The sequence below is a fragment of the Chrysochloris asiatica genome, unplaced genomic scaffold (assembly GCF_000296735.1).
Source record: "Chrysochloris asiatica unplaced genomic scaffold, ChrAsi1.0 scaffold00019, whole genome shotgun sequence".
NCBI lineage: Eukaryota > Metazoa > Chordata > Mammalia > Afrosoricida > Chrysochloridae > Chrysochloris > Chrysochloris asiatica.
Genome location: NW_006408537.1, coordinates 4,617,734 through 4,642,576, shown reverse-complemented (window position 1 = coordinate 4,642,576; position 24,843 = coordinate 4,617,734). Strand labels below are relative to the sequence as shown.

Here is a 24,843-nt window from a genome sequence, read left to right as displayed (position 1 = left end):
TCCTGGACAGAGGAGGAGAAAAAGAATAAAATTCAAAATCATAAAAGACCACACTTACTGGTATGATATAAATAAGTGGACACCCTGAGTCTACAGCCATTACATCCCCTTCAGACCTGGAACTGAACCTGCTTCCAAAGATCACCTTACAGCCAAACAATAGACTGGCCTATGAAATGAACAATAATGCCCCGTGAGGAACATGCTCCTTAGAACAATCAACCATCAAGACCAAAAGGCCAACACAGCCCAATAGCAAAACTCAGAAGGAAGAGAAGAACCCAGGGAGTAAGTGAGCATAATGCTGTTACACTGAGGTACTGTCATGGAACAACTAATGTCATGGAACAAGATGTGTATAACTTGTTGAATGGGAAACTAATTTGTTCTGTCAACTTTCACCCACACCACAATAAAATGTTTATAAAAAAAAAAAAATGGCTAGGCTTAACTCACATCCCACACTGATAGAGCCTCATTAACATTACAAAGTATACCCTCAAATGGGATTACATCCTCAAGAAGTTTGGGGTTTAGGGTTTGTTGTGTGCCTGGAGTCCGTTCTGACTCATTGCCATCCTGTATAGGGTTTCCGAAGCTGTAAATCTTTACAGGAACAAAAAGCTTCATCAGTCTCCTGCGGAACAGCTGGTAGTTTCGAACTGCTGACCTTGCAGTTCACAGCCTGATTCGTAACCACTACGCTACCAGAGCTCCTTTAGGGGTTTAGGGTATATAACATATATTTTAGCAGAACAATAAAAGCCCCGAAATTAAGTTTCCTGAAATGCGGTCTCTGAAGTACTTCAAACCAAAAGTGAAGTTTCAATCATGTTTGAATTGCCTGAGTTCACTCAAGAAGGCAACAGAAAGTGCCAGCCAAGTGCCCATTTCACCTTACTTTTAAAGTCTGGGAAGATGAAACTGATACAGAAAGAAAAAAATAGTGTTGGAGAGTAGCTGTTGTTGGATGTGTATGTGTGTGTATATACCGAAGAAAGTCTGCTGATTTTTTCCCTTAATTGGTTCTGGGAATCAAACACTGACCACAGAGGGGTAAATACTTGAAGCAGCTCTTCCTTATTAACAAATCCTTGATTATAATGAGTTAAGTCTAGCTTTGTGGTGCCATAAACCTCATTGGCAACTTTACTGAACACATACACAGCTGTGAAACTACTCTCTTAAGGTTATCGTGGGACATGGAGTCACAAAACTAGCATCAGAAGAGATCATTACTAAATAGTGAGCATCTCTCAATGTTTCACCACTCAGATAAGGAAACTGATGCTCAAGAGATTACATGATTTGCCCAAGGTTGGACCAAGCCAGCAAAGAACCCTGGGCTGTGAGACTCCCGAGCCAGTGCTCTTCTTAGCCCATCATGATGCAACCATGCATACACGAGCTACAGAGAGCCCAGTTCTTCCTGGCATAGTCTTCAAGCTCTCACTTCTCAGATTCAACCCAAAGCCATTTCTAAATCCACTCCCCAACAGGGCTGACAACTTCCCCAAGAATGCTGTTCAAATATGTTTTTAAATGTCTGTTCTGTGCCAGCTACCTGATCAGGCAATAGGACTGGCAAGGAGAGATGTGTGGCTTTAAGGAACTCACTTTGGTGTGAGACAGAAGTAAGGGGGGACCCAGAGGTAAGAGTTATGGCATAGGTATCTCAAGAGACCAGAGAGGTGGTAAGGGAAAGCTTCCCAGAGGAATATTATCTCCTGGCACTGCATCCCAGGAGATGAAGAGGACTCAGCCAGGCAAAAAAAAAGAAGGGAAAGAGGATTTCACAGCAGATGGAATAATAAAAACAAGGGCTTAGAAGCAGGAAATAGTCACTCAGGGCAGCTACCTGTAGCTGAAGCAGCAGATTCAAGTTGGAATGGGATGGAAGGTTAGGTGGACGGGTAGGCAGAGAACAGGGATGTAGTCAGGTGGTATTCTGAAGGTGCAAGAAAGTCACTCATCATCATATTTGTGTTTTAGGAAGATCACTATGATGGGGTATTGAGAAAAGAACTGAAGGAGAAAAGAATGAAAAAGTTTAGTACTCTACCACAAATAGTCAAAAATAATATCAGTAGCAACCATGATCACATTTTATTGTGTACTTTATACGTGCCAGACACTGTTGTCAGTATCGTATACATATTAACTCATTGATTTCTCATATAATCTCATGAGGTAGCAACTAGTATTACCTTCTTTGTGCAGATGAGTAACCTGAAGCAGAGAAGCTAAATCACTTATGCAAACTGTCACAACTAAGGGGAAAATCTCCTACCCACTATGCATACTGATCTATTCAAGAGACCTGAACTCAGACTTCAGTAAAAAGGACAAAGGGAGGAGCTGTACCATCCAACATCACACCAAGTTAATGCCCAAGCGTCAGGTCCCCCCAAATATTGCACACCATCTTGCCCTCCTGATCAGAAATAGAACCAAAGCAACCCAGAATGAGGGACTATGCTCCTCCACACCACAGTGTTGTGGCATCTCACCTAAACTCCCTATCTGTAAAGCCCTATCTGCTCTTTCCAGCTGGTTAGAGCTACTTTCAATAAAAACTAGAGTCCTGCATCCCCAACTACCTCAATTCCAATGAGCCTCCTCCCAGGGCCAGTCTCTGTGAGCACAGCTATTGTTGTTGTTATGTGCCATCGAGTCGTTTCCGACCCATAGCGACCCTGTATAGGGTTTCCAAGGGTGTAAATCTTTACGGGAGTAGAAAGCCTCATCTTTCTCCCGCGGTGCAGCTGGTGGTTTCGAACCGCTGACCTTAAGGTTCGCAGCCCGATTTGTAACCACTACGCTACCAGAGCTCCTTATGAGCACAGCTATTAATAGCATAGAATAATAAATATGGTAGCCACAGTGTTTTGGTTTTATCTCTTTCCTAATCCCTAAATTGCTCTCTACTTTATATTGTTTGATCCGTGAACTTTAAAATGAGTAACTAAATCATGGTATAAAGCAATGTGATCAGGTTTAATTCACTTTGGGTTCTACTCAGACTTTTTTGTACATTAAACAAGTGACTTTCTTTCTGTTTGTATTTTTTTAACTTCACATTATGCTTTCAGAATTTTTTTAAAAATTGTCTTTTAAGTCAAAATTGTACAGTCATTTCTTACAAGGCAAGAGACAACTAGTATGGAAGGTTTATACTAAAATCTCTGGAAACATCCTTTAGGGAACTTGGCAATTTACATGGTTCACCAAATAGTATGCCTGGAAATATTTTTATAAGCTCTGGGCTAAGAGTTGCAGAATTGCTTTTTAGAAATCAATTAAATGCTGTTTATCTAATTTTTACATAAAAGGTCATATTGATGACAGTATTTATTTTAAAACAAAACCAAAAAAACCACACAAAGCAGCTATTTCAAAGTGCCATAAAGTGTCTTAGATGACAAGTTAAACAACTTGCTTCCCTCTCAAATTCATCCTCTACTTTCTAAGGAGCTAAAAATGTGACAGAAAAATCTACTGACTTTGAAATTAGAGGCTAGACATGCCAAAGTAAAGCATATTGGTGGCAGAAAGTTCCATAGATTTTCCGGTGAAAACCTGACTATTTTTGTGCAAGCTTGAGGATTCCTTATCTGCAGAAGTGATAAGATTCCTTATCTACTTCAATCCCCTAAGTAAAGAGAAATTGTGGACTCAGAGTTCTGGTTTGGACCCCTGTCTCTGGTCTAGTCTTATGATGGCAAGATTCCACAACATAGTCTGGACTGAACCCCAGCATAAAACAGGTTTCCCCCCTGGGAGCCAACAGCCACAACAATGAATTGGGCTACTTCAGCACTACCACATTCCTCATACAGTCACCTGTAAACCTGGTGTCCACCAAGGCCACTGCCCCTTCCTCTCCAGGAGACAAAGCAGGTGATCCTGGAAGATGCCAATCTGAGTGAAAAACAGTGGCCAGCAGTCCTCCAAAGTTGTCAATGTCCACTCTCAACCGTCAGAGTCACCTCCAGTGATTCTTGGCTTTGTAGGCCTACTGGACGGACACTATAAACTACATTAGGAATAACACAGCACTAAACTCTTACTTATGAAGATCAAAAACTGCAGTCTTCAGTATGGATTATACCTCAATGTAAAGAAAACTAAAATCTTCACCACTGGACCAAAAACTAACATCAAGATAAATGGAGAAAAGATTGAAGTTGTCAAAAATTTCAATTTTCTTGGATCCACAATCAATGCTTCTGGAAGCAGTGTCAAGAAATCAAACAGCGTACTGCATTAGTCAAATTGTCTGTAAAAGACCTCTTTAAAGTGTTTTAAGAATAAAGACATCAGTTACTATGGTGCACCTGACCCAATCCATGGTACTTTCAATGGATATGAAAGTTGGACAATGAAAAAGTAAGACAATAGAAGAATTGATGCATTTGAATTACAGGGTTGGGATAGAATACTGAAATATGGACCACCAGAAGAAGAAAAAAATTTGTGTTTGAAGAAGTACACCCAGAATGCTCCTGAGAAACAAAGATGATGACACTTTGTCTCTCATACTTTAGTCTTGTGATTAGGAAGGATCCATCTCTGAAGAAGGACATCAAGCTTGGAAAAATGGAGGGTCAGTGAAAAAGAGGAAGACCCCCAATAAGACGGATTGACACAGTAGCAGCAACAATGGGTTTAAAGGTAATAACAACTGTGAGGATAGTGCAAGACCAGGCAGTATTTCTTTCTGTTATGCACAGGACTACTATAAATCAGAACCGACCTGACTACACCTAACAACAACTCTCCTAGAGTAAATATCCTAACCTACTTTAAAGCAAAAAATTAGATGTTACTCTTCAAAAAAACTAGCACAGACCTAGCACAAATATTTCATGAACTGACCAAACCTACCTGGGAGGTTTTTCCAGAGCTACAGAAAATAATGGCAGGCAGGATACAAGCAGCCTCGACAACAAAGCAAGTTTGTAGGCCATTTATCCAGCCCCGCACCGATACCAGACTTGGCAGAAGGCAGAAGAATGTGTGGCCTGTATTTTTACCTCCCCATATTTTATTTCTTTAGCTGTAAAATGAGTACATTTCTATAATCTCTAGGGCTCAATTCAACTCTGATTTGGGAGGGAAAAAAAACAACTTTGACAATCAAGGAATATCAGTTTAGATTTCTAACACTGATATCCTTACAACTAGCAATTATTGACCTTGAAATTTACCTTAAAGAGACAAATATAGTATGAGACCTTTATTGTAACAAGTCAAGAGAAGGTTTTCACACTAAAAGAAACATTCTTTGATGGCTACCATGGATGGGAGGAGAAGACAAGATAGATTACAGACTAGAGAGTAGATACATGTTAACTTCAGCGAAGGAAATGTAATATACAATAAGAGGAAGGCTGGCAAAAAATGATAGAAAGGGCTGAAAAACACTGCAAGGAGGGCAAGAGTTAAAGACAATAGAGGTAAATACTGTTATATACACAATCCTGCAACAACAGTGATCTGTGGAGTCTAGGCACGTGACCGGATGGGTGTGGGAAGAAGATGGGAGCATACAAATGAATATATATATATAGCATTGGCAGAGGGTACTTATACATGGATATTTACCTTTGCTGCAAATATATCCATGATATATTTAGAAATATATGTTGGAAATGCAGGGGGCAAGGTTAGGAAAATTTCTTAGACACAACCAAACACCCTGAAGGAATGAATGGCTAGGCCTGGGACCCCAGGATCATAGTCTCAGGGATACCAACTGGCATAACATAGTCCACAAAGACAATGTTCTACATTCTACTTTGGTGAGCAACAAACAGGGTCTTAAAAGTTTACAGAAGGTCATCTAAATTGCAACTACTGATCTCTCCCAACCTGGAGAAAAAAAGGGTGATGAAAATCAAAGATGCGTGGAAAGTTAGTCCAAAGGACTAACAGACCATGCAGACATCAGTCTCCACAACCCTAAGATCATATGAACTCGATAATGCCCAACTACCACAACCAAGTGCTCTGAAAGGGATCACATTAAAAGATCCTGGATAGAGTGGGAGAGAAAATTGTGCAGCAAAACTCAAAATCAAAAAATCAGTCCTTGCTACTTACAGTAAGTAGCAAGAACCTCACAGATATTGCCTGAATATCAAGGCAAGTAGCTATAGCCCCACATGACATCCCACAAAGTTTGAAAACCACTTCCTAAGCTTCACAACTGCTCATCTGACTCCAATTCCTAGTTCCTACCTACCACAAGCCAGCTGACAGCCCCTCCTGATTATCTTTTCACCAAAAGTGGGTGTGAGTTGTGGAAGAAAGGTAACAACAATGGTCAGGAAGGGCAGAATCCTCTCCCTGTGACCACACAATCCAAAAACCCATCTGTAATATACTGTACATAAATGTAATATCTCTTTCCATCCACTACATCTCAGACCTACTCCTTGGGGTCCTTGAAAATAAATATACCAAGTTTCTTTCAACTGTGTTAAATTCTCTGGATCTAGAAACGACCACCTAAAAATACTCTTCAAAATAATGATGAGCAAAGCAAAATCTACAGTATTCCCTCTCACTTTATAAGAGTTTACAGTACACTACACACACACACATGCATATACATACCATCAGCTCTTCTTAAATACCACATGCAATAGCAAATTACTATTCCTGTCCACTAAATAATACCCAAGAGAAAGTTAATGGACATCCAAAAGTTGCTTCTATGCATTTACCAAAGTCTGGCCCACGATCTCACCACTCCTCATAACTACCTTATGAGGGAGAGGACAAGCATTTCTAGCCACACATCTGGGTACAGTTCTAAGGCAGGCTAACTTTCCCAAGACTTCTCTGAGCAGAGAGAGAAGACTGCAGCACTCCCTGGATCTCACCCATAAGAGCCAAAGCCCCTGGTGCCACATCAAAATCATGGTTGAAAATTGTGTCATCAATGTTAAGAAATGTTTACAATATGACTTCTGACCCTCCTGTGTGAATATCTGTACATTGCCTCTAAAATTTCAAGTCTGGAATAAAAGGGTCTTTTGTAAAGAGATTCCAAGTGCCTACTCATCACAGTTAACAGAAGTTGCAAGTTCTAGCAGATAGTATAGTGCAATGGAATGGTGTGAAAACAGGTTGAGGGGTTTTCTTCTCACTGGAAGCTTCTGAAAAGAGCGGAGTAAAGACTGTGGGAGCAGGTTCATTTTGCCATTTTATCATACTAAGAGCATGATTTAATCTACATCAACAAACCCATGTATGTTAGGGTAGAGCTGTGCTCCAGAGGGTTTTGAACTAATTTTTCATAAGTAGACTACTAGGCATTTCTTCCAAAACAACTCTGGCTGGACTTGAACCACCAACATGTCATGTCGATTAGCAGTCGAGCACAATACTCATCTGCAACACACAGGCATTCCAATGTCAACTCTAGAAAAGTTTTATTAAATGATTGTATTTACTTTTTCTCAAAAAACTTGAATTATTTTTTAAGAAGTCAGGTCAGCTACCAGTTTATTTCCAAATTATTCTAGGATAATAAACAAAAATTCTCTAAGTATTATTCTTTTAAAGCCTTAGCAGAAGATAATGAAACTAAAGTTCTTGGAATAGTACACAGTCCACATTCATATTACTCAGAAAAAGACTCCACAGGATAACCAGTGTCATTGTGGGTACATGTTCATAAACTTGATGACCACATTCATCTGAACAAATCCAGAAATAAACAAGCTCTTTATACCCACAATGCTTCTGGCTGTCCATCTCTTTCCCAAACAAATTCCTAAATACAGACTTACTATAATTTAGAGTACAATTTGTAAGTTGAGAACAGGGACACTACACAATCAAGGAAAATACGCCCAGCGAAAGGAGACACATCTTTGTATTTTGTGGTAGGCAAATATTTATGAAATGTTCCTGATGCAGTGCCGTAAAGATAAGCACTGAACTGCTAATCACAAAGTCAGTGGTTCAAACCCACAAGTGGCTCCCTGACCCTATAGGGGTCGCTATGACTAGGAACCAACTCAACAAATGGCACTTAACAACAACACAACAATAACTAAAGGGCAGAAAACTCCTAGTATAAAAATCCTTGACAATCCCATCTCCCTCCCTTCATCCTTTACTCTGACCTAGCCTAAAGCAAGGAGCCCTAGTAAAGCAATGGTTACACACTCATCTGCTAATCAAAGGGTCAGTGGTTCAAACCCACCAACGAAAAATATGCTGATCTGATCCCATATAAGATTACAGCCTAGGAAACACTATGTGTCAGTTCTGCTCTGTCTATAGACGGGGTCACTATGACTCAGAATATACGCAGCAGCACCCAACAGTCTACTCCAAGGGGCTCCTGACTAGTCTCCCTGACTCTAGTCTCTTAAACAAAGATCTAGCCATATTGCACATTTGCTTACCTGCCTTCAATGAGGTTCTTCTGTCTACAGAATGGAATTCATCTCCATTCTGTAGCAAAACTGACCAAGTCCCTTTATAATTGGAACCCAGGCTCCTCTAGTCAGCCCGCACTCATGCAGCCCACATTCTAGACAACCTAGGAACGACTGGTTTCAGCAGCAACCACGTGCTTTTTCACTCCTGCCTGTCCAGTTTGAATACCACTACCTTGAAAGCCTTCTTTCAACTCCCCAGAAAGCAAGAGACTTCTTAAAGCTGTTATGGTGGTTTGCAGAGACATCCTCTAAGTACTCATCCAACTCCCAACCCGTCTCTTTGCTCCTTGGTAAACTCCCAGGTAGAGCAGCACAGCATGGTGTTAATAACACCCAGGGAACTGGGTCAAATAGTTTCTCTAAAAATGACCTTAATCATGTTTCTTAAACACCCATAAGCTTCAGCATCTTCATTTTCAAAATTGAAAGTATAATGGCTAAATTGGGTTGTTATGAGGTATATTTCATGTATGGAACTTAATAGAATGTCTGGAGTCCAATAAAATCCCAGTAAGTAGTGGCTATCATCATTATTAATATGCAACAGATAGGCACTACATGTCTGTTAAATCAAAGAGACTCTAATTTCTACTCACCCTAAGCAAATTACAACTTCTCTAGGTCTCAATTTCCTTACCTGCAAAATGTGGTGGGGGGAGTATAATGTGCAGGAGGGACTCAACTAACACATGAGAACAACCAGAAACAACTAAGTGTGAAACTCTATAAGAATAATACTGCACCAATAACAGGAGATCTAAGAAACGAGAACTCTTGCTGCCTTTAACTTGAGAAGTATACGGACTGCCACTATAAAGGAAAAATACTCCCTTGCTCCCCAGAGCTCCGACTCCTGCAGTGTAAAATTAAATTATTTTTATTATAATGTTATTTAAACATGATGTACTAACATAAAACTGGAGTCCTGGTGTGGAACTGTGCGTTAATACGCCAGACTGCAAAGCCGTTTGAACTGCAAGGTCGGCAGTTCAAGCTCACCAGTATACAGGGTTGCTATGGCTCGGAACTGACTTGACGGCACTTAACAACAACAACATAAAACTAGGTATGTCCTTCTTTAAAAAAAATTCCTTAAGAAACAAGGCAAAGCCTTCTAAAAAGCTGATGTTGTTGTTAAGTACTGTGGAGTCGATTCCGACTTATAGTGACCCTGCACAGGGTTTCCAAGGCTATAAATCTTTAAGAGAGCAGAATGCCTCATCTTTCTCCCACAGAACCGCTGGTAGTTTCGAACTGCTGACCTTGCAGTTGGCAACCCTACTCCTAAGCACTATGCTATGCTATATGACACCAATAAAATTCAAAAGAACTCAACATTTAGTTAACATGACAATGATGTGATTTTATAAATACTGTATCTCTGCTTATAATGCAAATGAGAACTGGCTGCACTTGCAGTTTAAATTCCTGGCAATTCTGTGTGCATCCTCTACCTTGGGCTCTGTGACCCCTTCAATTACCAATCATTATCCACAAGTTAAACTGTCATGAAATTTTGTTCATGTATTTTACAGCCATCACTGGATAAAAGCACATCATTTCTATACTGAATCTATACCTGCTTTCCCCAGTCACTGGAGACTACTAAATAAGCACTCTAACCTCATTTATAAGGCCATCCATATATTCCAGAATCTATGATCTTTTTTATTTATTACTGAAAAGATGTTTTAAAACTTAGTCATGGTTTTAAAAAAATAACTTAGAAACTTGCAAAATATCTTCAAATTCCAGTTTAAGAAACATTGTTCTCTAATAAAAGTGTCTGACAACAGTATCCAGAAAGGTCTTCTACATCCTAGATGTAAGTGCATGTTGGCAGGCTGTAAGATACTTTAAACCCATTACCTCCTGACTAAGCTAACACCTGGGAATTGACAGTTCTGAAAGTATCCATGTGATGGAAGCAGTATTCGCAACTATCTGGTTCCTCCTCCCTTGCCCTCTTCAAGACAAGCCCAGTACACAATAGATGGATGCTGATAAAAACAGACATGTGGAATACAATGTCAAATTCTTATAGAATGCAGACTCACTGGACATAGACCTACTGAAGCTGCTGACTCAAATTTCTCTTCAAACATTGAATAGTAACCACCCCCTGAAGTCACCTTTAAACTAAGTTAAAAAAAAGTGTAAAGACTGTCTCCCTTTGGTACTATGTTACTTTTAAAAAATATTTATAAAGATTAAGGAAACGAAGATGGACAAATTGCACTGACTGAGGTAGGGTTGCACAGATTTTTGTGATCGTTGTCAATTAGTTTAGGGTCTGGTTTCATTGGACATCCCAGTTAACGGGCCTAATAATGTGTTCTGTTCTACCTCCTAGTTGGGTGCGTAGTGTATGGAGTCTTAAAAGCTTGCAAACGGCCATTCAGTACACAATAATTGGCCTATATTTACCTGGAGCAACAAAGTAAGGGGAAAAGTAAGGAAGAGGAAGATGTGGAATGTGTGGCTGACTGCCCCCAAGAAAAACTGCATCTTTGACCATGAGACCAGAAGATGGTGCCCATCTACCATTATTGAACATTTTGATCAAAGATTCTAACCATAAAAGAATCCTGGTTAAAAAAGGGAAAATGCACCTCAAAATTTCAAATTCTTGCAGACTTCAGACTTTCTGGAGGCACTGAAGCTGAATGAGCCTCTGAAATTATTGCTCTGATCTAATCCTTACACCTCAAAACACAAATATCCCCGGAAATCTTCTTTAAGTAAAATTATTTAGTTTAACTAGTAAAACAAAGGTCTGCCCTAAGCATTAAGCTCTTCTAAAATCTATATGAGATCAAAGTAACAAAAGATGTGAAAGATCAGATAGGAACCTAAGGAAACAGTGATTTTATGTTAATAAGGGAAGAATAACTCAGAAAAAGAGGGTGAGACTATTTGCACAACCTGAAGATATAATCAGTATCACTGAATTGTACATTTAGAAACAGTTGAACTGTTGTATGCGTTATTCCATATGTTTACAACATCAACAACAGAATCGTTTGAAAATGAAAAAAGAGCTGATGGACAACCGCTATTTTAAAGTTCAGAGGACAAGGTTGCAGGGCAGGGGTTTTAAATCAATGTGAAACAACCAGAACAGAAATAAGGTTGGTGAAGACACAGTACATCCAGTCTCACTGATGATTATGTGTAGAAACTACTGAATGAGAGAGTAGGTTATGCTATGTGTATTTTTGCCAAAAATAAAATATTAACAGTAATAATAATAAAAAGACAAGTCCTATAACTGAAGAGCTTCAACAAGAGACCAGCCATGGACAATGAGAATGCACGGTACACCAACAACATGGGAGTGGGAGACTGAGAGAGAAAAGATGGCATTCTAAAGGACGAAATGAAAGAACTTGGTGACTAGATGGATGTAAAGGAGAGAGGAAACCTTAAAGATCAGTCCGTGAACATCTGAGAAATAAAAACGGCTTTCCCACTCTGCAGAAATAGATGCACTGGAAAAAGTTTGGGAGACAAGCATAAATAGAAACCTAGTGAGCTTACAACAAAAAAAGGAGATGATATTCTAACAGGTCATAGTTGGTGAAGTTGAACTTGAAGTCATATTCATAGTAACGATGCTTATAATTCATAAAAATTATTTCAAATATAAGGCAGTCAAAGGTGCCCTGCTCAAAAGAGATGGAGAACAAAGAGTGGTAAGACAAGATCCCTGGATTTTATAAGCATTGCTATTTTCAAGAGATTGGTATAAATAAAAGTCAGAATGTAGGAGGGGTAATTATGATGACTAAGAAACAGGGGCAGCCAACCTATGACCAACACACACACTAGAACTCATTCATGCAATAAGCATTTAAGTGCCCACTATGTACCAGACACTGTTCTAGGCTCAACTGGAAACAAAAGGATCTCTGCCCTCACACAGTTGATATTCTAGTAGAGGAGACAGGCAAGAAAAAGCAAATATACAGTTTAGAGGTGGGTAGTGACAAGTGCTCTAAGGTCTATAAAAAAAAATAATAAAGCAGCATACAGAGAAAGAATAAACAGAGTAAACAAGTATTTGAGAGAATGCCACGTGACAATCAGCAAGTGATCAGTTGAACTCTAACAAGAGGTGGCAAGATGAAAATCAATGTTTTAAGCAATGAAAGACAGCATTCATTCAAATACTTACTGTCTACTCTGGTAGCGTAGTGGTTACGAATCGGGCTGCGAATCACAAGGTCAGCAGTTTGAAACTACCAGCTGTTCCGTGGGAGAAAGATGTGGCTTTCTGCTCCAGTAAGCCTCGGAAACTCTGTACAGGGTCACTATGAGTCAGAACTGACTCCACAGCACATAACCACCAAGCACCACCACCCTAAACACTGTGTTTTAAGAGAGAGAGCAGTAAGGCACATATTTCAAGGCACAGTGAAGCCTAGGAGTGCTGGAACTCAAAGAGACTTCCCTGTTCTTCCAAGTCTCACAAGGTTTCCATCTTTAATAGGGTGCTGTCTTACCACTTTTTGATTGCTCTCGGTGTGGTCCTGTAGGATAAGGACTGAACTAATAACTACATGGTCAGTAGTTAAAACCCACCAGCTGTTCCTTGGAAACCCTGTACATGGTTGCTCTGAGTTGGAACCAACTCCACAGCACTTAACAACAACAACAATATTAGTAGAAGATATTTGAATTTTCCTTCTCTGACAGGTGTTCACTTTACAGAGATTCTGGCTTTCACAGGTTTTCGTGTATTTAAGAACCAGTGTACATTGGGAGGACAACTAAAGGCATCAGACATTAAAGAATTACAAAGGAGAAGTCTAAGATCCTATGGGGGAAGACAAACCAACTTTACTACATGGATGAGCATTATGTTTGAAGTCCCAACTGGAATATTCTTTCCTCTTATTGGAAATGGCTAGATGCCGTAGCAGTGGTGGATTTAAGGGAAAAGAAAGAAAAACATGAGAGAATTTTTGTAGACTCTACATTCTTTTAAATAACTGCATTGAGTAGTACCTTCTGGGTACCCAACTCTGTGCTCGTGAACTCTGTTTATATATATCCCAAAATGATCAAACGAGTGTGTGGGGTCAGTGGGAAAGAATGATGAGAATATAATGTAACTAGAGCCAGCCTAACATTAGAGTTCTGATGTTTTCTCGGCTGGACAGAAGAGTCCACAGGCTGCCACAAAGTTGAACCACAGCTGGTGGTGTGGTTGGTGGTGCCGGTTCAGCAAAAGGTCAAGGTTAGAGTAAGGCAAGAAAGCATCAAATTCTCAGTGATGAAAGTCTGATCACTGTGGCGCCCTCTCTACCCCACACTCACCACAGCAGTAATAAAGTCATGTCTCCCCAACCAAGCTGTGAGGAGCTCATAAGAATCAGTACCTTCTTTAATCCCTATAGTCCCTCTAACTAGCAAATAATGGAAGCTCAGTAAAGGCTTGGCTGACTGAGGCCAAGTTTTAATAACAGGAGTAAAATATGAGAGGCTGAATAATTGAAGGTTTGATGGGTGTGAAAAAAAAACGAATGGGCCCAGAATCCTGCTGGGTGTCCAAAGCTGGTAAGTCTGCCTCTAACCAGCTGGATGGCCCTGAGAAAGGCACTTCAGTTCTGACTCTCCATTCCTCCATTTGTAAAATGAGGGGGATGAAGTAAATCAGAGGCTGCAGACCAGGAAGTGCTTTTCATTATCCTGAGACCTGGAGAGAATGTGTATCTTTGCTGTTTGGAATAAGGGTGCAGTCCTCCCCTTTGGCTGTGATTCCAAACAGTTACAGAGACAAGAACATAGAGCTGTGTGGCTGTCACACGATGACCTTTGAGGTGTGACCTGCTGTTGAAGTGGCAAGTAAAGAGCCAAGCTGGGGGGGGACACAGGGACAGCAGTGAACAGTACTAATGAGTTACACAGATGTCAGGGGTGAAACAACAGACAGCTCAAAGAAAGAATTTAACAGTGAATGGAACAAATCTTTGTGTTTCATGGTAATTGAGTCTCATGTACACATTCACACAATAAGTCAGTGAGAGAACCAGATTTTGAATGGCTTTAAAAAAAAAAATAAGAGCTGTCAGAGCAATAATTATGGAATCTTGGTATGGTGCTGTAGGATCAGCACTGGACTGAGAACCACGAGATCGGTGGCTCAAACTCACCAGCTCCTAGAAAACTCTATACAGGATCATTATGAGTTGGAAACGACTCAATTGCACTTAACAAAATCTGAGCAATAATTACCCATAAGCAAGACCACCTCTAGTCTTTGTAAAAGAAATGGGTGTATTTACCGTATTTACAGAGTGGTATCAGGAGTTCTGGTGTGGCACTATGAGATAAGCACTACACTGCCAACTGCAAGGTTTGTGGTTCAAATCAACCAGCTGGAACCAACTGGACAGCACTAACCAACAACATCAGACTATATTCTGAGCTCCTGAATTTTTATTTAGAACCAATAAAAATACCTAGCACTGCAAAAACAGTAATTTCCCATAACAACTGCATTCTCCAACGTTACAGGAAAACCCACAAGCTTTGCAGAAGGGAGTGAAAAGCCAACCTCATCAAAGAAAATCTTCCAGTTCTGTAAAAAAAAACAAACAAACAAAAGTACCACCACGGAGACCGGAGACAGTAATGCCTGTATTTGAAGGACTTTTCATTCAGTCTTTAACTACTCCATTCTGAAAAGTACTAAACTACGTATTCTAAACTTCTGGTTACAGCAATGCCTAAAGATTACACAACCAAGTCAAACTTAACAAAACTAAAGGACAAAGTCATGTGTTTGAAAATGCCTGCAAAATAATGAATGCCTGAGTGAGCTAGATGACTTTTCAGCTTCCAAGCTAAATAAAGTGTGTGTGTGGTAGTTTGGGGGGGGGGGGGGGGTAGGAATGGGAGGTAGGGGAGAGAACAAGGACAAGAGGGAAAGCTTTGCAAAGATCCTAGTTAGGATAATCTTCATGATTACACATACATTCCACACGAACCAAGTAAAAATTAATCCAAGAAAAAGAATAACACTTAAAATAAGGGAAACACAGTTCTGATTTCTAAAACAATCTGTCAGTGCTAGAGACCATATCAGGTTATTGGGACAAGCCAGGACATTTGACTAGTAAATGTTCCTGTGACATTAACTAAAGTTCAACCAAGCTGAATTTCCAGTCTTGGGCCTTTCGGCCCTCTCCTGGACGCTTGCAGAGTTCCTACTTCCTGCACACCTTTGGATTACTGTACACTGATTTCCTGTAGCCTGGATTTGGGGTGCCTTCCTCTGTCCTAAAAGTTAGTTAAGCTAAATTCCTGAGAAAAGCTCAAAGGTTAAAGTTCTCAGCCCACCCACCCTCCACCCCTGAACCCCCATTAAAGCACAGTTAGCCTGTGTCGCTAGGCAAGTTAGGCGAAAGCAGAGTGATTAATGTACGTAAACAAGTCTGAAGAGGTAATGCATCACTGCAAAGACAGAAGTCTGCAGGCTGAATACTGCTGTTCCGGGAGAAGAAAACGCCAGGCGCACGGGGCTGACATTCACCGCGGCCCTAAACATGCAACAGGTCCATGAAGGCAAAGCCTGGGGGCCGGACATAAGGGCACCTGCCCACAGCTTCCCAGGCCCAGACTTCCTCCATACCCTTCCAGCTCACTGCGGCTCCAGACAAGGAAGGCCTGCCTATTTCTAGCTCTTCGGAGCACCGCCCGCGATAAGGCCAAGTAGATTCCTCGGAAGATGCCGAGATAGTGCGGCTTCCTAGCGCGCTGCCCGCTTCCTGGGGAACCTGCCCGGGACAAAGGAGAGACGCGTCCCAGCCAGTGGTCAAAGAACGCAGATGGGGAGAATGGCCCCAGGGCATGAGATCCAGCGCTTGGTCCCTCCATCTAGGGACAGCCATCTGGTTCACTTGGCCATGCACAATTGCCAGGTGTTAGGAGGAAAGTACCTTGATAAGTATCCAAAAGACTTATCAGTCCAGAACGTTTCTCCAAACACACAAGCTTTCTTTCTACTTGGAAAACACCAAGTCGCTTTGTGTAACAAGAAAAGAAACTTTTAAAATGGGAGGGTGGTGGGGGAAGGCGGGACAAGGCAAAGGGAGAAAGCAGGTGAATGAAGGAGAGAGTGGTTCCGTGGGTCCAGCTGCGGGGATGGAGCCCAAAGCTGGGAGAGGAATCGCAGAGGAGGGAGCGGGAGAGGAAGGGGCGCAGCTGACCCGGTCGGACCGCGCTCCCCGAAGGCGGCGCGCAGGTGAGGCCGGCCACTCACCTCGGGCAGCTCGCGGAGCTGATTAGCGTCCAGCAGCAGTTCTTCCAGGCTGCGGGCGTAGCGGTAGATCTCCTCGGGGACATAGACCAGCGAGCAGTGGCGCTTGTCGATGCTTTCCACATGACGGTTACACCGCCACAGGGGGATGCAGTGGAACATCGCCGCCCCGCCGCGACTGGAGCCGGGTCCCGAGCCTCCGAGACCCGGGCTCCCAGCCCGCTCCGCTCGACGGCTTCGCTCCACCCGCTGTTCGCTCGGCGCTCGTTGGCTCCCCAACTCGTTCGCTGCTCGCGCAGGGCTTCGAGATCCGAAACGCTCCCAGACACCTCGGACGGGAGTCGTAGCCAAGTCCCAGCGCCCCCACCCGCCAGGCGGTCCGCCCCCTCCCACCCTGCAGTGGCCACAGCCGACGCTGCCTCTGCTGCCGCCGCACGGAGCTTCCTACTCGCCGCCGGCGCGCGCACCGAGCATGCGCGGCAGTGGGCGCGCGCCCAGGGCGTTTCCCGGCGTGGAGGATGCTCCGCTCCGGGTTTTCCTGGCGACCTAGATCCTGAGAGGGTCGGGGGAGTTGCGGACCCGGAGCCCGCTGTACCCTAACTTCAGCTGGGACCCGGGAAGCCTCGAACCGTAGGGGAAAACCAGACTCTAGAGGGGTCAGGGCAAAGTTGCAGAGATAGGTGAGGGTGGGGGCGCGCCAGAGGGGATCCGAACAACTTTGGTTTTTATTTCTACTCAGTCTCCTTCTCCTCTCTTTCTCCTCCCCAAAACAACTTTCTCTTCCGGGGTCAGACAGGACCGCCCCGAAGCATACCTTGAGAGTTCTGGGCACCCAGAGCTATAGGATTTGGTGTGATGTTGCGGTGTCTGCACTTCCCTTAATGCTGCTCTCGAGCCTCTTGTGCGCGCGCTGCCCACACTAGTGGGACAGGGGCGCACCGGCCCTTGCCCTGCCCTCTGGGCGGAGGCATCAGCTGCACGTTTTGTAACCAGGAGCACATCTTCAGTGATCGTTGTTTATATGCTTAGTAATAAGGAATCCCTTATTAATAATGAATACCCTCCCAATGAGCGTCAGAGTCTCGGATCCTTATAGGTCCGAGTGCATCCAGACAGGAGCCCAAGTGCCAAAACTTGAGGTGACAAAGGTGAGCTTCTGAACCGGTTCCAGGCTGACCAGATGTACGGTCCTGGCTACCAGCCCCGACTACGACATGGGGGAGTGGAGTCTCTCGGGAAAGTCCAAGTGAACTCCCTGCATCGTACCTTAAGCTTCTTCACCAACACCCTGTTCCTGCAAAGGTGTAGCTAGGGAGGGCTCGAGAGGACCACTACTGGGTAGTAACGACAATTCCCTAGCTGTCCTCACCACCACCCCCAAACGCTTTCCACTGAGCTCTGCTGGACACTGAACTGTCGCTCTTCTCCCAGGAAGCACCACACTCCGCGTATCGGAATAACGAACTGCTCTCCACAAAGGGGAGCCGACCAGGTCAAGGCCAACCATATTATATCATTGTTTTCTCAGCGTCTCCTTTGGTTCCCAGCCTGGTCACCCTTAATCTCCAAGCTTCCTCCTTTAACTTCGCTCAAACTGCTAGTTCCACCTGTGGCCTCTGCCACGACACCACAGATCTCCCGCCCCTGAACTGCCAGACCTAAAATCTGGAGTCGTGGAGTCCACCAAAGATTGAAAGCTAAGCCTGCTCAGTGGCCATGATAAATTTTGGTCTGAAATTAGTTTTTGCATCATGCCTGCAGCTCCATGGCTGCAAGGCCAGCGACACGGGATGCGAGATAATGGGGGGAAAGAAGATAGCTTGAGTTAGAGCTAAAAACGGACTCAGATTCTCCCTTCGGTTCCAACTGTGCAATGACAGATGGATTTCACAGGGGAGATGTGGTAAGGGAGACACTTCCTCATTCAACTCTACTAAGGAGGGACCACTACACTGTCTTTTAATTTCTATCCCAGCCTGATCACCTTAACCTCACTGCAGTGTTTATCAACTGTTGCTGCACCCGCTCCACTGACTCCACCCCCTCCTTTTCTTTGTGCCGATTTGATTCCTACCTTCTCAAGAAAGGCTTGACTGGACTTTCAAACCTTAGCCCTGCTTTCTTCATCTTGCTTTGAAAAGAAAAAAACAAAAACATATAGAGCCCATTTTGTGCTACTCTTTGTAGAGAGCTGATGGGCGATGTCTGGAACTGGGAGTAAATCACTGTCTTTAGGAGTTTAACAAAGGCTTTAAAAAATAATAAATAATGCCTGTCTGCCTCAATATGCAAACTTCCAGTGATTATCTACTAGATTATCTTAATAAACACCAAATGTGTTTAAAAGATATGGCTGGTCTTTTCTAAATGTATGACCTCAATAAGCACTTGATATGTGCCTCTCCCTGGTGTTCACACTTCCCTGTGTTATGATTATTTTTGTATGGTCTGAGTCCTGGTTTGCTGTGGGTTAATGCAGCGGACTGCAAAGTTGGTTTGAACCAAAAGGTCGGCAGTTCAAGCTCACCAGCTGCTCCATCCGAAATCGTATACAGAGTCACTGTGGGTTGTAACAGACTCAACAGCACTTAACAACAAAAACAAATAATTAAATCGGAGTCCTGGTGGCACAGTAGGATCAGCACTGGACTGCTAATCACAAGATTGGTGGTTCAAATCCACCAGCCACTCCTTGGAAACCCTATACCAGATCACTATGAATCAGTACTGACTCGACAACACATAACTACAACACCATGGCCAAATTACCTCTTTGACAGCAGATACTGTCCCATTTGCTTTGTAAATCCAACAAGCCTCACCACATGCACTTTAAATGATAAATACGTTTTTGTTTGTTGTTGTTATGTGTCGTGGAGTCGGTTCCAACTCATAGGGACCCTATACAGGGTTTCCGAGGCTGTAAATCTTTATGGCAGCAGAAAGCCTCATCTTTCTTCCGCGGAACAGCTGGTAGTTTCGAACTGCTGACCTTATGGTTCGCAGCCCAATTCTAACCACTACGCTACCAGTGTTCTTTCACCATACTTATTCAACTTGTATGCTGAGCAAATAATACGAGAAGCTGGGTTCTATGAAGAAAAACATGGCGTCAGGATTGGAGGAAGACTCATTCACAACCTGCGATATGCCCACGATACAACCTTGCTTGCTGAAAGTGAAAAGGACTTAAAACATTTACTTATGAAGATCAAAGAGCACAGCCTTCAGTATGGATTGCATCTCAATGTCAAGAAAACAAAAATCCTCACCACTGGACCAATAAACAACATTCTTATCAATGGAGAAAAGATTGAAGTTATCAAGGACTTCATTCTTCTTGGATCGACTATCAACACTCACAAAAGCAGCAGTCAAGAGATCAGACAACGTATTGCTTTAGGCAAATCTGCTGCACAGGAACTTTTTAAAGTATTGACGAGCAGAGATGTCAGCTTGAGGACTAAGGTGTGCCTGACCCAAGCCATGGTATTTTCAATAGCCTCATATGGATGTGAAAGCTGGACAGTGAATAAGGAGGATCGTAGAATTGATGCCTTTGAGTTGTGGTGTTGGAGGAGAATACTGAAAGTGCTGTGGACTGCCAAAAGAACCAATAGATCTGTTTTGGAAGAAGTGCAGCCAGAGTGCTCCTTGGAGGCCAGGATGGCTAAGCTCCATCTCTCATACTTTGGACATATTGTCCTGAGGGAACAGTAACTGGAGAAGGATGTCATGCTGGGTAAGGTGGAGGGTCAGAGAAAAAGGGGAAGACTGCTAACAAGATGGATTGGCCAGGTGGCATCATTGATGGCGTCAAGTGTGGCAGCGGTAGTGAGGTTGGCCCAGGATCGGACATTGTTTCGTTCTGCTGTGCATGGGGTCACTATGAGTCGGTTCCTGACAACAACAACCTGACAACAACAACAACATTTTTGTTGCATTGACTATCACCAGTCACTGACAGAATTCTTGACATTCCTTTTTCCAAAGGATCTGCCAAAAACCTTAAATGTTAGTACAGTAAAGGAGGAAAAAATTAAATCAACGTCTTATCAGCTGTAGAATACAAACCAATTCACTCTTCATCTTCCTGAAAAGTTTTAAGGTTTTCCTGTTAATGTCATTTCTAGTTTCTTTTCCCATAAACAAATAAGTTAGACTCAGTATAAAGAAAATGCACAGGACAATCTAAATGAATTTCTTTCTGAAGGAGTGTAATTCTTGCATCCATTTTACTGGGAAGCATTTTTCTTTTTCTTTTTTTCTGCACCCTTTTCCTCCTTCTTTCCTTTCCCTTTTTTCTTTTGCAAGAAAGTTCCCAATGTTTTGCCCTAATGAGAAAATAAATATATGTTGTTTAGCGTCGAGTCCATTGGGAGAAAAAAAAGAAGAAAGAAATTTCTTTTTTTCTATTTAATTGCCTTCCCCAGGAACCATTTTATCGCCTTTGGAACCAGAAAGATCTGTGTTTTAACTTTGGCTCGGCCATCTAACAACTTTTAGAATTGGACAGTTTACTTCACTTTTATAAGCCCCAGTTTTACCATCTTTACGGTAGAATGGTCCATGGGATTGACAGGATTAGATGAAATAATGCATGTAAAGTACTTAGCAGAAGGGTAGGCATTCATCAGTACAATCAGATCAGTCTCTGCCACTTGGCTGGTATTTCTGACATAAACTGTGGCAGAAGTGATTGCGTGTCACATCCAATATTCTGGAAGACATTGTGATTTCTGTCTTTGTCTCTCAGATCACTTGATTTGGAGAAACCAGATGCTATGCTGAACAATATGAGTAGTCATTCTGGAAATGATTCCTCTAGCCACAATCAAATGTTTAGATGACTGCAGCACTAATGGGCAGCTTGACTACAAATTCACGATAAACCTGACCCACAACCACTCAGATAAGCTGTTCACAAATTCTGGACCTTCAGAAACTGTGCAAGATTATAAACAAACAAAGAAAACTGAAGGAGAATTGATGCATTTGAATTATGATGTTGGTGAAGAATATTGAAACTACCCTAGACTGCTAGTAGAACAAACAAATCTACGTTGGAAGAAGTACAGCCAGGGTGCTCCTATGAAGCAAGGTTGGTGAGACTTTGTCTCTTGCACTTTGGACATATTAGGAGGGACCAGTTCTTGCAGAAGGACATCATGATTGGTAAAGTGGAGAGTAAGCAAAAAAGAGGAATACTCCCAATGATATGGATTGACACAGTGACAGCAGCTATCGGCTCAACCACAACAACAATTGTGAGGATGGCAAAGGACTGGGCAGTGTTTTGACCTATTGTGCTAGGAGTCAGAACTGACTCTATGTTACTTAACAACAACAATCTATCAGCAGAAGAATAAAGTATAGTATACAAAAAAGAATACCACCCAACAATAAAAAGAAACAAACTAATGATACATACAATAATTTGGATGAATCTTTAAAACATTATGCTGAACAAAAAAAGCAAGAACAACAGTGTTTATGTCTTATGATTCCATGTATTGAGAATTCTACAATATTCAAACTAATATAAAGCGACTCTTAGGTCATTGGTTTCCTGAAGCCAAGGAAAAGGTGAGTTAGGGCATGCAAACATGAGGACATTTGGGTTGATAGAAAATGTTCTAGATCTTGATTGTGATAGTGGTTTCTTAAATAGATTATTACCTGATTGTGGTGCTTTTTCAAAACTTGTCAAATTGTGTACTAAAATGAAAACATCTTTTGTAAAATTTGTACCTCAATAAAATTAACTTTAAAAGTTGTTAGTACAGTTTCCATCTTGTCTAGATGGGTCAGGTGAAAGAAGATGGGGAGAGGATTCTGTTGATTTAATAGTGAGTAATTGTGGCGCTGTGGGTTCTGTGCCAGACTGCAAAGCCATTTGAACTGAAAGGTCGGCGGTTCAAGTTCATCAGCTGCTCCTCGAAAACCCTATACTGGGTCACTATGAGTTGGAATCAACTCAATGACACTTAACAACAACAGCAATTGTTATCATAGAGTCCTGGTGTGGCACTGTGGGTTAATGTGCTGGACTGCAAAGTTGTCTGAACCACAAGGTCAGCAGTTCAGGCTCACCAGCTGCTCCTCAAAAACCCCTATACAGGGTCGCTATGGGTCAGAACCGACTCGATGGCACTTAACAGCAACAATAACAATTGTTATCATGACTAATTGAGGTCACCATTGTAAAGGTAGAAGATGTGTAACAGGAGGGAGGGGAGTGGTTGATCTTGCATTGCAGTAACAGAGGACTGTGGGACCAGCAAGAGGGAAGAGCATGGACGGAGTGTGGGATCCTAATGAGAGAGGCAGAGACACCAGTGTCAGAGGCATGGAGAGATAGAGTATCTGAGGACTCCAGGTCATGGAAGGGGAAAGGCTATGTGCTGATGGGCAAAATGTGCCCTTTGATTGTTTAAATGATTGTATATTCCTGCATGTTTTTGTGTACATCAAAAAAGGTTGCTTGTAATCATTACAATGAAACAAGATGTGATTGGTTGAATGCAAAACTGATGTTCTACCATGTAGACTATCACTCAACTCACAATAAAATCTTTTAAAAAATGATAATGAATGAAACAAAGTATATGACTTATTGGGTATAAAACCAATGATCTTGTTTGTAAACCTTCACTCAATTTGCTCTTGTTTATAAACCTTCACTCAATTTGTAATAAAAAAATAAAATACAGCTAAAAAAAAAAAATAAACTTGTTAGTAGTAGGCAGATAACAGTATCCAACAAGCAGTTGTAAAGTACATCATGGTGACATGTGAGTCAGTCATCAGATAATAATTGTACTAGGTGGTGGGTTAATTCTACTGAGGATATAAGAAGAAAAAAGATGGAGATTTCAATCTTACTAGAAGAAAGGTGGCAATCAAGGAAATTGTGACAAGTGCTATCGTAGTGGAATACAACTCTTAGCATAGAGAGGTGATCCTTTTTGTTCTGTAAAAGGTCACCTGTGTTATAACTATAAATAAACCTCTGAGCTATTTATATGCAGGTCAAATCGGCAAATCAAATATTATGATATGCAAAGGTGGACACTTGGAAGGAAAAATTGGTTTACATAATGATCCCAGAGCCATTTGGAGAAAGAAACACTCAGATCCCAATCTGTATTTCCCCAAATTTGAATTTAAAGATTTTATGCCCCTGCTATTAGGCAAGGCTACTACCAATCCATTCAAAAACTCTGAAAATTGACATATTTTCATGGGTAATTTACTTCAGACTTAAAGAATCTTTATAATCAGTACCAATTTCACAACTTTAAAATCTCTCTGATTTCCTGTTATTTAAATTAAAATTCCAATTTTCATTGGTATGTTTTACATTTACTTTCAATGTAATTAATGGTATAATAAAATTTGACACTATTATTTCATCAATTGTTTTTTGTTTGTACATGATTTTGTTCTTCTTTTCTCCTTTCTTGCTATCTTTTGAATTAGTAAATACATTTCATACGTCTGTTTTATCTATTGTTACTTTTTTAGCTATAATGATTGCTCAACAGAATATTACATACATGCTTACATTTTAAGCTTATTAGAATAAATATGCCATTTCATGTAAAATGTGAAAACCTTGAAATCATCTAGTCATTTGTCATTCTCTCTGGTCCTTATATAGTGTTATAATCTATATATGTTGTTGTTGTTGTTGTGTGCCATATACAATATTGCATATTTTATAAACACACAAAATTTCGTCACTTTTCTTTTAAAATCATTGTTGCTGTTAAGTACTGTCTGGTTGGTTCCAACTCAGAATGACCTATGTACAACAGAACTGAACACTGAGCCATCCTCACAATTCTTGTGACATTTGATCCCATTGTTGCTGCCACTGTGTCAGTCCAACTTGTTTGAGGTCTTCGTCTTTTGCACTGACCCTCCACTTTACTAAGCATGATGTCCTTCTCCAAGAACTGCTCCCTCCTGATAACATGTCCAAAGTATGAGAGATGACATCTGTGCATTCTCACTTCTAAGGAGAATTCTAGCTGTACTTCTTTCAAGACACATTTGTTTGTTCTTCTGGAAATCCAAAATACTTTCAATACTCTTTACTAACACCATCAT

At 41.6% G+C, this 24,843-nt stretch overlaps 1 protein-coding gene across 1 annotated transcript in view; it reads right to left on the bottom strand.

The window, feature by feature from the left end:
* LRRC1 (leucine rich repeat containing 1) overlaps positions 1-17,167 on the bottom strand; it is a 165,254-nt gene extending 148,087 nt beyond the window's left edge. Inside the window, exon 1 of the mRNA XM_006835723.1 lies at positions 16,732-17,167. Coding sequence (XP_006835786.1) covers positions 16,732-16,890 — 159 coding nt within the window. The 5' untranslated portion in view covers positions 16,891-17,167. The remainder of the gene's footprint in view (positions 1-16,731) is intronic.
* Positions 17,168-24,843: the final 7,676 nt, after the last annotated feature.